This window comes from Scyliorhinus torazame, chromosome 7, assembly GCF_047496885.1.
Source record: "Scyliorhinus torazame isolate Kashiwa2021f chromosome 7, sScyTor2.1, whole genome shotgun sequence".
Taxonomy (NCBI): Eukaryota; Metazoa; Chordata; class Chondrichthyes; order Carcharhiniformes; family Scyliorhinidae; genus Scyliorhinus; species Scyliorhinus torazame.
The window spans coordinates 33,817,231-33,829,888 of NC_092713.1; the positions used below are offsets into that span (position 1 = coordinate 33,817,231).

Here is a 12,658-nt window from a genome sequence, read left to right on the forward strand (position 1 = left end):
AAAAAAAATCACAAATAAAATGGATGCACTCTAAAGTGTAAGGAAACTGGCCTTTAAAAATACAGTGCATACATTCCAGGTGTGGAAACAACCAGGTAAGCAACAAGCAGTGTTTGACTTGCTCACCTGATTCCCGGGTAACTTCACTGCATGCAATGTGCGGGGCACTCTGGGGCAAACCGCAGGAACAAGGCAGTCAAGTACACGCGGAGGAGACTGAAGTTTTCTACTTCTCATCTCATGAGGGGAAATGGAATGAATGACTCCAGAGTGCCTGTGCCAAGCATCAATCCTTCTACCTGCACCAGCTGAGTCATACCCTGAAGGTAATACATGATGAAGGCCTATACTTTTGATATATGGCCAACATCATGATCAGCTGACTTTTGTTGCGGTTTAAGTGATGTGGCTATCCCTCCCAAGAAACATATTCACATTTCTTTTTTTTTAAATTAAGGGGCAATTTCGTATGGCCAATCCACCTAACCAGCACATCTTTGGGTTGTGGGGGTGAGACCCACGCAGACACACGGAGAACGTGCAAGCATATTCACATTTCATTCGAAGAAAACAAAGACAGTTTATACACTTTAATGTTCTTGTGTATTGTGAAAGATGTGGTCTGACTGAAGGTGCTACAATTTTGTGCTTTATGCTCTGTGGCGAATCAGACCAATGTAGAAGATAATGGATGACAGAGAGAATACACCAGGTACATTGTGGAATGAATGGAGCTCGGCTGTCTGCAACATCCAACACATTCCCCTTTCTTTCAACAACCGTCGCCCTTTGCCCCCAGCCCCTGCTGTAATTATTCAGCCACAACTAATAGGGATAACCATCTTTAAACACTATCGGCAAGTAGCTCTTTGGATGGATCAGTCTCATTTAAAATTATTTAAATGACATTTTCCTCATAACAGTCCAGCTGACCCTTAATGTAGCCAAGTGCTGGGAAATCTCAGCAGGTCTGGCAGCATCTTTGGAGAGAGAGTTTACACATTTAGTTGAACATGACTTCTTCCAAACTAAAGAGGAGTCATATTGGACTTGAAACGTTAACTCGGTTTCTCTCTCCACAGATTCTGCTGAGACTTCCCAGCATTTCCCGTCCTGATTTGGGATTTCCAGGCACCGCAGTATTTTGCTGTTACCTTCCTGACTCCCAGGCTGCTGGACTTGTTACACTGCCTACAAATAGATGGAATTATTGCAACTGATCTGTGGTGTGAACGTTTAAACACAAATTCGTACCTGGCAGTCCACTTTCAGGATGTGCTTGGCAATAGTTGTGGAGTCGTTATTCGCAAACAGTTCTTTGATACGTCTGATCACCGAGGTGTCCAGGGGCTTGTTGGCAACGGGAATCAATTTGGATTCAAAGTCATTGGGCTGAAAGCAGGAGACAGTCTCGAAGAAGGGTCCAGAGAAGACCTCATCACTAGCTTTTTCCTCATCTTCCAGAGAGACAATAAACTGGAATGGGCTCTCGTCCGAAATGCTGAGGACAGATTTGGATCTTTGGAAGGAAATCTTTGTTGCTTCCTCAGTTTTTAATCTTTCTACAAAACTGTTCAGCTGGAATAAGTACTGATCTGTCCCAGGCTGCTCTATGACGGCGTCATGTTTTAGTTCACAGTAGTAATTGTGCCTTTCTGGGATACCAACACTCATCTCGCCATACTTGCCTCTGTCAGGATCCTTCATTAATGAAGTGGAATGCGGCAGTCGTATTGAAGGCACTTTGCTGGGCTTTGGGGGTGGTTTGGGGTAGAGTTGACTATCGGACCCTCTCAGTGCTTCCCCAGCTTGCGATTCCAGAGTGGGGCTTCGAACAAATACTGGACTGAGAGTGGGCTCACTGCCTGTTCTAAACACTGGGGACTTGATGTGTGCAATTCCTTCCATTTTCTTTTGTTGCTGCTGTTGAGGCTGGTGCTGTTGCTGAGGCTGGTGCAGAGGTTTCATTCCTATGCGTAAACGAAAGAGGAACAATGGAGAAGGAAATTAGGAGCAGTAATAACCAGTGAGAGCTGTGATCCAATGGGTAGCATTGTTGTCTCTGAATCAGAAGGTTGCACATAAACCTGGGCTAATGCTCCAGTGCAGATGGGGAGGTGGCGGCGTTGTGGTATTGTCACTGGACTAATAATCCAGAGGCTCAAGGTAATGCTCTGAGAACCCCGGTTCAAATCCCACCAGGGCAGATTGTCGTAAAATCCACTAGTACCCTTTAGGGAAGGAAATCTGTCATCTCTATCTGGTCTGGCCTATTTGTGACTCCAGACTCACTGTAATGTGATTGACTCTTAACTGCCCCCCTCAAGGACAATTAAGGATGGGCAATAAATGCTGGCACAGCCAGCGATGCCCACACCCCATGGAAATAGCTTTTTAAAAGTACTGAGGGAGTTCTGCACTGTCAGAGGTGGGATGTTCGACCGAGGCACTGTCTGCGCTCTTTTAAAAAAATATAAATTTAGAGTACCCAATTCCTTTTTTTTTTTCCAATGAACCCTGCACATCTTTAGGTTGTGAGGGTGAGTCCCACGCAGACACGGGGAGAATGTGCAAACTCCACACCGGGGCGGTGTCGAACCTGAGTCCTCGGCGCCGTGAAGCAGCAGTGCTAGCCACTAACCCAACGTGCCACCCCTGTCTGCCCTCTAAGTGGGCCACAAAATATCCCATGGCAAAGAAGAGCAGGTGAGCTATTCCCAGTGTCTAGGGCAATGTTTATCCCTCACCTCAACCAACATCATTGCCAAAACAAAATTGGTTTGGTCACGTCATATCGCTGTGTGTGGGATTTTGCTGAGCACCTTCTACCTTACGAAAAAAAAAATGAAAATTGCTTGTCACAAGTAGGCTTCAAATGAAGTTACTGTGAAAAGCCCCTAGTCGCCACATTCCGGCGCCTGTTCAGGGAGGCTGGTACGGGAATTGAACCTGTGCTGCTGACCTTGTTCTTCTTCACAAGCCAGCTGTTTAGCCCACTATGCTAAACCAGCCTCTAGCATAATAATCGCTTATTGTCACGAGTAGGCTTCAATGAAGTTACTGTGAAAAGCCCCTAGTCCCCACATTCCGGCGCCTGTTCGGGGAGGCCGGTTCGGGAATTGAATCCACGCTGCTGGCCTTGTTCTGCATTACAAGCCAGCTGTTTAGCCCACTGTGCTAGTTACAACAGTGACTACATTTCAAAAAGTACTTACTTGGCTTTGGGATGTTGTGAAAGGTGCTATACAAATGTAGGTTCTTTCTTCTACAGAACACAGAGGAATACCTTATTTTAAGTAATAGATACATTCCTGAAAACCACAATTTCAATCAAAACCACAACTTCAATCAAAACTGCTCCGATCGAAGCACGTCGTCCCATTTCAGTGTCTATAATATTCTCACCCCAGGAGTTTCAGCTTCAATACATAACGCTAAACACAAAATAAACAAAATGCAACGTAGATAAATATTCTACATCCCCAGTGATATGGCAAAGAGCCAAAGAGAACAGGATTCGCTTTCTCCCCCTATTATTCAGAAACAAAGCTACAAGATGCACCCAACATATTGTCAGCGTATTGTTGCCAGTTCGGCTCCCTGTTAGTAATGTGTTCCAATGACTACAATCTGAGTATCTATTAGTTTTAGTTAAGCAACACAGACAGAGTAACATTAAACCCCAAATTGCACTTTACATGTAGCACAATGCTGAAGCATAAGCAGCAAATTCAAGGCAGGAACACTCTGGTCGACGCTGACCACTGAACATGGTAAGAAATTTGGTAAATGCTGCACGGTCATTTTTAAGCATGGAATGGGAAGTATTGAGGTCTTTCAATTGTTAAGTCTTTGAAGAGTTACGCGCAGCTTCAGTGGTGCAGCTGTCTAAAACTGCAACATGTTCAAACTCACCCAAAGGAAGATAACTTTCCGACTGATGGGACTTTAAGGGCTGTCGCCTATCCTGCACATAGTCGAGGCTCGCAGGCTGGCTCCCACTTCTGTCTTTATTCCTATGGTGACAGAGAAAAAGAAAAGTGTTTTGTTTTTTTAAAAACCAGCATGCCTGTTGCCTACTTTAAAACTTTGCCAAACTAGTGCATGGAAACCGCAAGTACTTCTCAGCTGGAGCCTTCCTTTGCTCACATCGCAAGCACTGGGACAGGGCCGAGTACAGCCACCTGAAGAGGAAAGTGGCCGTGAAGCTGCCTATAAAAATATAAATGTACTGAATCCCCATGATATCGCTGGAGGGATTTGACACAAGATGTAGAACAAACCCCAGAATGGCAAGAAAGAAAAAACATCAACTTAACCTGTTTCAAACAGCAACAAAGACATTAATCCCCAAGGTCAATGATGGGAAAATGATGTCATTTGAAACTGCTACAACAGTACAAATATTTTCAAGGACAAAGGTCACACTGATTATGTCGGAGGCTGGAAATGCTGAGAATCAATAATTAACACGGAGTTGTTTCATTTTAACCGGATTATTCGGAGGATTACACAAGTGAGTTAAGCACAAGTTTCCTTGCACAAAGTTGAATTAGTTACCTGATGTTAGAAAGTTGTGTGGGAAGAGTCCTGGCCATGAATCCTTTTCCTGTTCATTTCGCTCAAAGTAATATACCCCAATTCAGCAAGATAGCGAAAAGGCAGCAGGCTATCCAATTTCACTTTGACTCCATCCAACTTTATTTTTGTAACACTACTTTAATTAATAATCTTTATTGTCACAAGTAGACTTACATTAACACTGCAATCAAGTTACTGTGAAAAGCCCCTAGACGCCACGGAGGGAGAATTCAGAATGTCCAAATTACCTAACAGCTACCGTAAATAAGACATTTCTCGGCATTATGCGATGCAGCAGTTTAATTTTTAATACATGAAATTAAAATTGCTTATTGCCACAAGTAGGCTTCAAATGAAGTTACTGTGAAAAGCCCCTAGTCGCCACATTCCAGTGCCTGTTCTAGGAGGCTGGTAGGGGAATTGAACCCACGCTGCTGGCCTTGGTCTGCTTTACAGGCCAGCTATTTAGCCCACTGTGCTAAACCAGCCCCACTACTGTTAAAGAGAAAGGCGTCCATAACTAGAACCTTGGGCGGGATTCTCTGATCCTGAGGCTAAGTGTTGACGCCGTTGTAAATCAACATGCCCCCAGAAGCAGCGATTCTGACCTCTTATAGGGGGCAGCACTGCACTGGAGCGACCCACACCGCTCCAGCTGCCGATACCGGCGTCAGATGGGCGCCGCAGGTCTGCACGTGCGCAGTGCGACCGGCGCGATTGCGCACATGCGCAGTGGCTCCCTTCTCCGTGCCGGCCCCGATGCAACATGGCGTAGGGCTACAGGGGCCGGCGCGGAGCAAAAGAGGCCCCCAGCCCGAGAGGCCATTCCGCCGATCGGCAGGCCCCGATCACGGGCCAGGCCACAGCGGAGGCCCCACCCGGGGTCGGACCCTCCCCCGCCCACCATGCCGCCCCCGGAAGGATGCACGCCGAGGTCCCGCCAGGTAAGACCACACGTGGACGGCGCCGGCGGGACTCGGATTTCTCATGCGGCCGCTCGGCCTCTTCCCGTGTAGAGCGGCCCCTGACCGGCGCCGTGATGACCGTGCCGGCGCCAATGGCTCTCTGGAGAATCCGGAATCACGCAATTCGCGGCCAGCCCGGCGATTCTCTGGCCCGGCGTGGGCTGAGAGAACCCCGCCCCTTAACCTGCAGCAGTTAATGAATTATTTTATTTCTTGGAACCTACCTCAAAAGATTTCCTGGGGACAGCATCCGCTCCTGACTCGGCCCAATTGACACATTCAAGCTCAGTCGTTTTTCTATCTCCAATTTCCCATCAGGTATATCGTGGCACTGCTGCCTGACCAGAGCAGCCTTCCCATATTTTTCCTCCATGCACCTCAGTGGGAGGGTCCGATTTATGGGTTGGAAAATGATGGCCCCGATCTGGTCGAAGACTGGCTTGCGGTTTCCCACGTAGAACCTGATCAGAGCGGGGATGCTGTCAAAGCTCTCCCGCTCAAACTGGTACTGCACGCGGGTGTAGCCTTGATTCAGCCTGATGATCACCTTGTTGATTTTGATATGGTGAGGAGTGTCCTTCCACTGACAGGTCAACACCTGGTTTCCAGGGCTGGAGAGGGAATCACGGATGAGGAAGTCTCCATCTCTCTGAATTAGGGTCTCTGCCACCTGGAAACATAAACACTCGCCAGTGTGACAAAGTGGGTACAAGGACATTTATTCGCAAGGTGGTCTGCACATTATCACTACCTCTTCCATCGTCACAGTCACAATATTAGCTAGTGTTCAGGAACAGGAGGAGACCATTCAGTTCCTTGAAACTGCTCCACAAGACAATTTAATCAAGAGTGATCTGTCCCTCAACTCCATTTTCCTGTCTTTGCTCCATTTCCTTTGATAACTTTACCAAATGAAAATTTAGTGCTTACAATATTGAACCTTCCAATGACCTCCAGCTCCCAGAGCCTTTAGGGAGTGAGTTTTTCCAAATCTCCACCACTTTTTGTGTGGAATTTTTTTTCCTGATTTTACTCCCGGGAGGCTTTGCTCAAATTTTAAGCTGAGGTCCCCTCGTTGTGAATTCCTTCAGGAAGGAAATTGTTCCTCTACAATCAACTCTATCGAATCCTTTTAATATTAGAACCATGTCAAGTGGATTACCTCTTTATCGTCAATACTTAACTGAATACTTGTTCTCGTAACTTAAACCTCCAAACACCAGTATTATCCTGGTGAATCTGTGCTGCCACCCTCACTGGCAAATATATCCATTTCTTTGTAATAACTGCCCAAAATGGGACCTCAGATGGAGTAACTGCGAATATCAATCTTTTCACGCGTCCTTTAAATGCACACAGTAGATGCACTCAACCATCCATCTTCAATTTCAAAATGATCAAGTCACCACCTGCAAAATCCTCCATCCGGACATTTCAATCAGAGATCAGAGAATCCCTGCAGTGCCGAAGGAGGCCATTCGGCCCATTGAGTTTGCACCGACTCTCTGAAAGAGCACACTACCTCGACCCACTCCCAGCCCTATGCCCATAACCCCACCTAACCTGCAAACGTTTGGACACGAAGGGACAATTTAGCATTGGCCAATCCACCTTAACCGCACATCTTTAGACTGTGGGAGGAAACTGGAGAACCCAGAGGGAACCCACACAGACACTGGGAGAGTGTTTAAACTCCACGCATCGCTAGGTTCCCAAACGCTGGACTGAATTACCTGGCTCAAATTTTCATTTTGTTAATTTAGAGTACCCAATTAGTTTTTTTCAGGTAAGGGGCAATTTGGCAATTTTTAAGATTTTGCCCCTTCATTTTGGATTCCTCCTTCAGCACCCTCACATCGCACCCCCTCCCCCTTGCCCTCCGCAATCCCTCTCCTTGCAGTGGAAATAGTTTATCTTTTCAAATCCTTTTAACATTTTCAATATCTCATTCAGATCACTACCCCAATCTCCTCTACTTGAGGAAACATCAGCCACAATGCCTTGGGACATGTTGTTCATCCGTCCAACTGGACTGGCTTCTGCGCCTCAGTTCAGTCCTTATAGCACCAGCTCCAACAGCCCCTGAGGCCCCTTCGATCAGTGCAGGTTGGAGACAGAAAGGGTAAAATTTGCTTCGGTGGCAATGGTAAACGGAGCCTAATTATGCTGGCTGTTTGTTATACTCTGTGTTCAACACTGAGTCCCCATGAGAGCCAAATAGAAAGAAGCATTCGCCTGGGATTACACAGAGTGCCCAAGTTAACACCACCTGTTTTGTGTTCCTGGTAAAGACCAGATTCAACTCCAGAAAAATTACCTCGCAGCGATCGGGAAGGCTTCTAATTTACTGCTTAAAAGGCAAAGGACAATTTTGGTTTAACGTGATCATGCTTTTTCTTTTATAAACCAGCATAAAGCATTGTGAAATTGGGGCTCCGGGGAAAATGATCTCATCGCTTATATTGAAATAATCAGGGTTAAATGATACTATAAAGTCTAGACCGACTCAAAACCATATGGGATCTCTGGAGGAGTCTTATAGGGGAAATATCGTCTCATTTCTAGCAGCACTATGCAAAGAATTCAAGGAAACAATCACAGCTCAAAAGGAGGTAAATGGCACAGTCCTGATGGAAAGACCCAGCAGCGTACCTTCCTGGGGATGTGGCCGTGGTACCAGGCATGACTTCGGAGGTCTTCGCTGTTTAACTTCAGCTCTTCCTCCAGCTCCTTCCGCAGTTTCTCAGGTGGTGAATCCATTATGTACCTTTCCTTTGAGAACTGAAAAACAAACGAGGCAAAGCATTAAAGAGTCAGTCAGAATCCTTCCATCTAATTCTCGTTATCTTTGGGTAGTGGCTCCTCACTTCAGTCGGACACTCTCCTCAAGCCAACGCAGGATCCAAAAGTGTGTTTGGCCGCAATTCCCATTTTCCAGCTGGTGCTTTGCCCGTCCTTTTCAATCTCGAATCAATAGCCACAGGAGATCGCGTTGGGTCACAATGTTAATGACTAACAGTTGGCTATACCCTGGCTTCGATTAGGCTAATGCTCTGGCATCAGACACTAGCTGCTCTGCTCACTGCTCTCCTACAGGAGAGCATCTGTTCCCAAGCTGCTAATGATGTTTTTTTATTGGCACTTTGTTGACTTAATTATATTAGTTACAAAAAATTAATTTCCGTCACTGCATATTTCAGGTGTTATTATAAACCCCGTACACGGCTCTCAAAAATCTGCTTTGACGTCGCAAAGGTTTCTTCGCCCACGAGCAACTTTACATGATTCTGACATTTGCTTGGAGATGTAACAACTGAAGCTTATATCCATGCTCTTGTTTCCTTACGCCATGGAAGGAAGGGAAGAGACAGAGCGAGAAAAAGGCACATTCAATCCCTCAAACTAAAATCAATTGTGAGTGTGTATAAACATAGTTAATTTTAATTGTATAAGTGTGTTTAAATACATCTATATACACCGTTTATATATCTGTGTATATATATGTGTGTGTGTATATTTATGATATGTATCTGTGTATGTATATCTGTGCATGTATATTTGTATGTATATCTGTGTATATTTATCTGTGTATGCATATCTGTGATTATATAGCTGTGTGTGTGTATATATATATATATATAGATATATATATATGTACGTGTATGTTTTTGTGTATATATTTGTATGTGTGTGTATGTGATATATAGATATATAAATGTGTATGTGTGTCATCGTATGTATATCTATGTGTTTATGTGTATAAATAGCTGCATATGTATATATGTGTATGTATATATATCTGTGTATATATATTTCAGAGAATTTACAGTGCAGAAGGAGGCCATTCGGCCCATCGAGTCTGCACCGGCTCTTGGAAAGAGCACCCTACCCAAGGTCAACACCGCCACCCTATCCCCATAACCCAGTAACCCCACCCAACACTAAGGGCAATTTTGGACACTAAGGGCAATTTATCATGGCCAATCCACCTAACCTGCACATCTTTGGACTGTGGGAGGAAACCGGAGCACCCGGAGGAAACCCACGCACACACGGGGAGGATGTGCAGACTCCGCACAGACAGTGACCCAAGCCGGAATCAAACCTGGGACCCTGGAGCTGTGAAGCACTTGTGCTATCCACAAGGCTACCGTGCTGCCCCAAATATATATATCTGTGTATGTATATATCTATCAATCTGTGTTTGTGTGTCTGTGTGTATAGCTGTGTATGTGTGTGTCTGTGTGTGTATATCTGTATATATATGTGTGTGTGTGTGTGTGTGTATATATCTGTGTCTGTGTGTGTCTGTCTTTGTGTATATATCTGTGTATGTGTGTGTGTGTGTATATGTGTGTCTGTGTGTATATCTGTGTATGTGTGTCACTGTGTGTGTATATCTGTGTATGTGTGTGTGTATGTGTGTGTCGGTGTGTGTGTATATGTTTATGTGTGTGTCACTATGTGTGTATATCTGTGTAGGTGTGTGCCACTATGTGTGTATATCTGTGTAGGTGTGTGCCTGTGTGTGTATATCTGTGTATGCGTGTGTCTTTGTGTGTATATCTGTGTATGTGTGTGCCTGTGTGTGTGTATCTGTGTATGTCTGTGTGTGTGTATCTGTGTATGTGTGTGTCTGTGTGTGTATATCTGTGTGTATGTGTGTGTATCTGTGTATGTGTGTGTATCTGTGTATGTGTGTGTCTGTGTGTGTATATCTGTGTGTATGTGTGTGTGTATCTGTGTATGTGTGTCTGTGTGTGTATATCTGTGTATGTGTGTGTGTGTGTATATCTGTGTATGTGTGCCTGTGTGTGTATATCTGTGTATGTGTGTGTGTGTGTATATCTGTGTATGTGTGTCTGTGTGTGTGTATGTGTGTCTGTGTGTGTATATCTGTGTATGTGTGTCTGTGTGTGTATATCTGTGTATGTGTGTGTATATCTGTGTATGTGTGTGTCTGTGGCCTGATTTGTTATTGAGCAAAAGGACTGATTCTAATTCATGATCCCGGCTCTGGGTCACTGTCCGTGTGGAGTTTGCACATTCTCCCCGTGTTTGCGTGGGTTTCGCCCCCACAACTCAAAGATGAGCAGGCTAGGTGGATTGGCCACACTAAATTGCCCCTTAATTGGAAAAAAATGAATTGGGTACACTAAATTTATAAAAATTTAAAAAATTGAACAAAATATCGGAGTGGACCAGTGTTTGGCGTATTATTACTGCTTGGTTCATTTTGGACCAAAAAAGAATAGAGTACTTTCTAAATGGAAGGTTCGGTATAGTGGACGTCCAAAGAGATTTGGGGGCTCTGGTGCATGGATTCTTAAAATGCCAGGAACAAGTGCAGAAACTAATCAAAAAGGCTAATGCAATGCTAGCCTTTATATCTAGAGGATTGCAGTATAAAGACACAGGTATTATGCTGCGGCTACACAAAACTCTGGTTAGACCCCACTTGGAGTCACTGTGAGCAGTTCTGGGCACCACACCTTAGGAAGGATATTTTGGCCTTGGAGGGAGTGCGACGCAGGTTTACAAAAATGATACCTGGACTTCAGGGGTTAAGTTACCAGGGGAGATTACAAATTAGACCTGTTTTTGGTAGAATTTAGAAGATAAGGAGTGATCTGATCAAAGTCTTCAAGATATTAACAGGGAAAGGCAGGATATAGATAAACTATTTCCACTGGTTTGAGATTCTAAAACTAGGGGGCACAGTCTAAATATTAGGGCCAGACCGTTGAGGAGAGATGTTAGGAAGAACTTCTTCACTCAAAGGGTGGTAGAAGTTTGGAACTCTCTCCCACAAACAGCAGTTGAAGCTAGAACAGTTGCTAATTTTAAATCTGAGACAAACAGATTTTTGTTAAGCAAAGGTGTTAAGGGATATGGGCCAAAGGCAAGTATATAGAGTCAGGCCACAGGTCAGCCATGATCTCATTGAATGGCAGGACAGGCTTGAGGGGCTGAATGGCCTTCTCCTGTTCCTATATTCCTATTTGTCATTCCATCTCTGCTTTTATTCTAATAACACAATGTTTGCATGAGTTATTCTATCTTTGTCACCAGCCTTTTGGGAAGCATGCAACTCAAAGATACTGACAAACAGAAAGGATGCGGTGGCATTGGAGGTAGTTCAGAGGAAGTTCACCAGAGTGATTCCGGGGATGAAGGGGTTGATGTATGAGGAGAGATTAAACAGTTTGGGTTTATACTCGCTGGAGTTTAGAAGGATGAGAGGGGATCTGATCGAGGTGTATAAAATACTAAAAGGGTCTAAAGTAAACGTAGACCAAATGGTCCCCCTTGTGGGGAAATCTAGAACGAGAAGTCACAGATATAGGTTGAGATACGGTAGATTTAGAACTGAGATGAGGAGGAACCACTTCTCGCTGAAGGTGGTGAATTTGTGGAACTCGCTGCCTCATAGTGCGGTGGGATCTGAGTCATTAAATGGTTTGAAGAAGGAGATAGATATATTTCTGATAAAATAAACGGGTTAAAGGGATATGAGAAACAGGCATGGAGGTGGATTTGATACCAGGAAGAGATCAGCCATGATCTGATTGAATGGCGGAGCAGGTTCAAAGGGCTGAATGGCCTACTTCTGCTCCTATATCAGCAAAAACAAAGTCAACTTTCCTTTCCTAATATTTTAAGGTTCAGTTTTGCTCATGGAAATAACTGTGATTGCATCTTCTATCTGACCCTGTGTGTACCAGATTCCCATCTTCCCTTATCGCTTCCTCCCTCAGACGAGTAGCCCATCATGGGCAGGTCTTCCATCTAACTGGCGAATCGAACTTTCATTGGACTTTGAATGCCGAGATGTCTCCCAGAACAGGATCTACCCAGAACGGGACACGGGATGAAAGCGGGACACGAATCTCCCTGGAACGGGACACGGGATGGGCATGGGACACAGGATCTCCCTGGAATGGGGCACGGGATGGGAATGGGACACGGGATCGTCCCCGGATGGGACATGGGATCTTCCCAGAATGGGGCATGGGGAGTCAAGCAACCGAACCTGCAAGAATGCTTTCAATAAGACTTGGCAACTCTACCAGACACGGGTAAGTGACAAGTTAGCCACCAAATCCCCCACC

At 45.0% G+C, this 12,658-nt stretch overlaps 1 protein-coding gene across 7 annotated transcripts in view; it reads right to left on the reverse strand.

The window, feature by feature from the left end:
* The window catches only part of bcar3 (BCAR3 adaptor protein, NSP family member), a 335,071-nt gene that overhangs the window by 25,195 nt on the left and 297,218 nt on the right, over nucleotides 1-12,658 (reverse strand). For all 7 annotated transcript variants that reach the window (XM_072510520.1, XM_072510521.1, XM_072510522.1 and 4 more), the window contains 4 exons: nucleotides 8,199-8,327; nucleotides 5,771-6,216; nucleotides 3,916-4,016; nucleotides 1,255-1,970 (listed from right to left, as the gene is read on the reverse strand). In XM_072510520.1, the coding sequence (XP_072366621.1) occupies nucleotides 1,255-1,970; nucleotides 3,916-4,016; nucleotides 5,771-6,216; nucleotides 8,199-8,327 (1,392 nt within the window). The remainder of the gene's footprint in view (nucleotides 1-1,254; nucleotides 1,971-3,915; nucleotides 4,017-5,770; nucleotides 6,217-8,198; nucleotides 8,328-12,658) is intronic.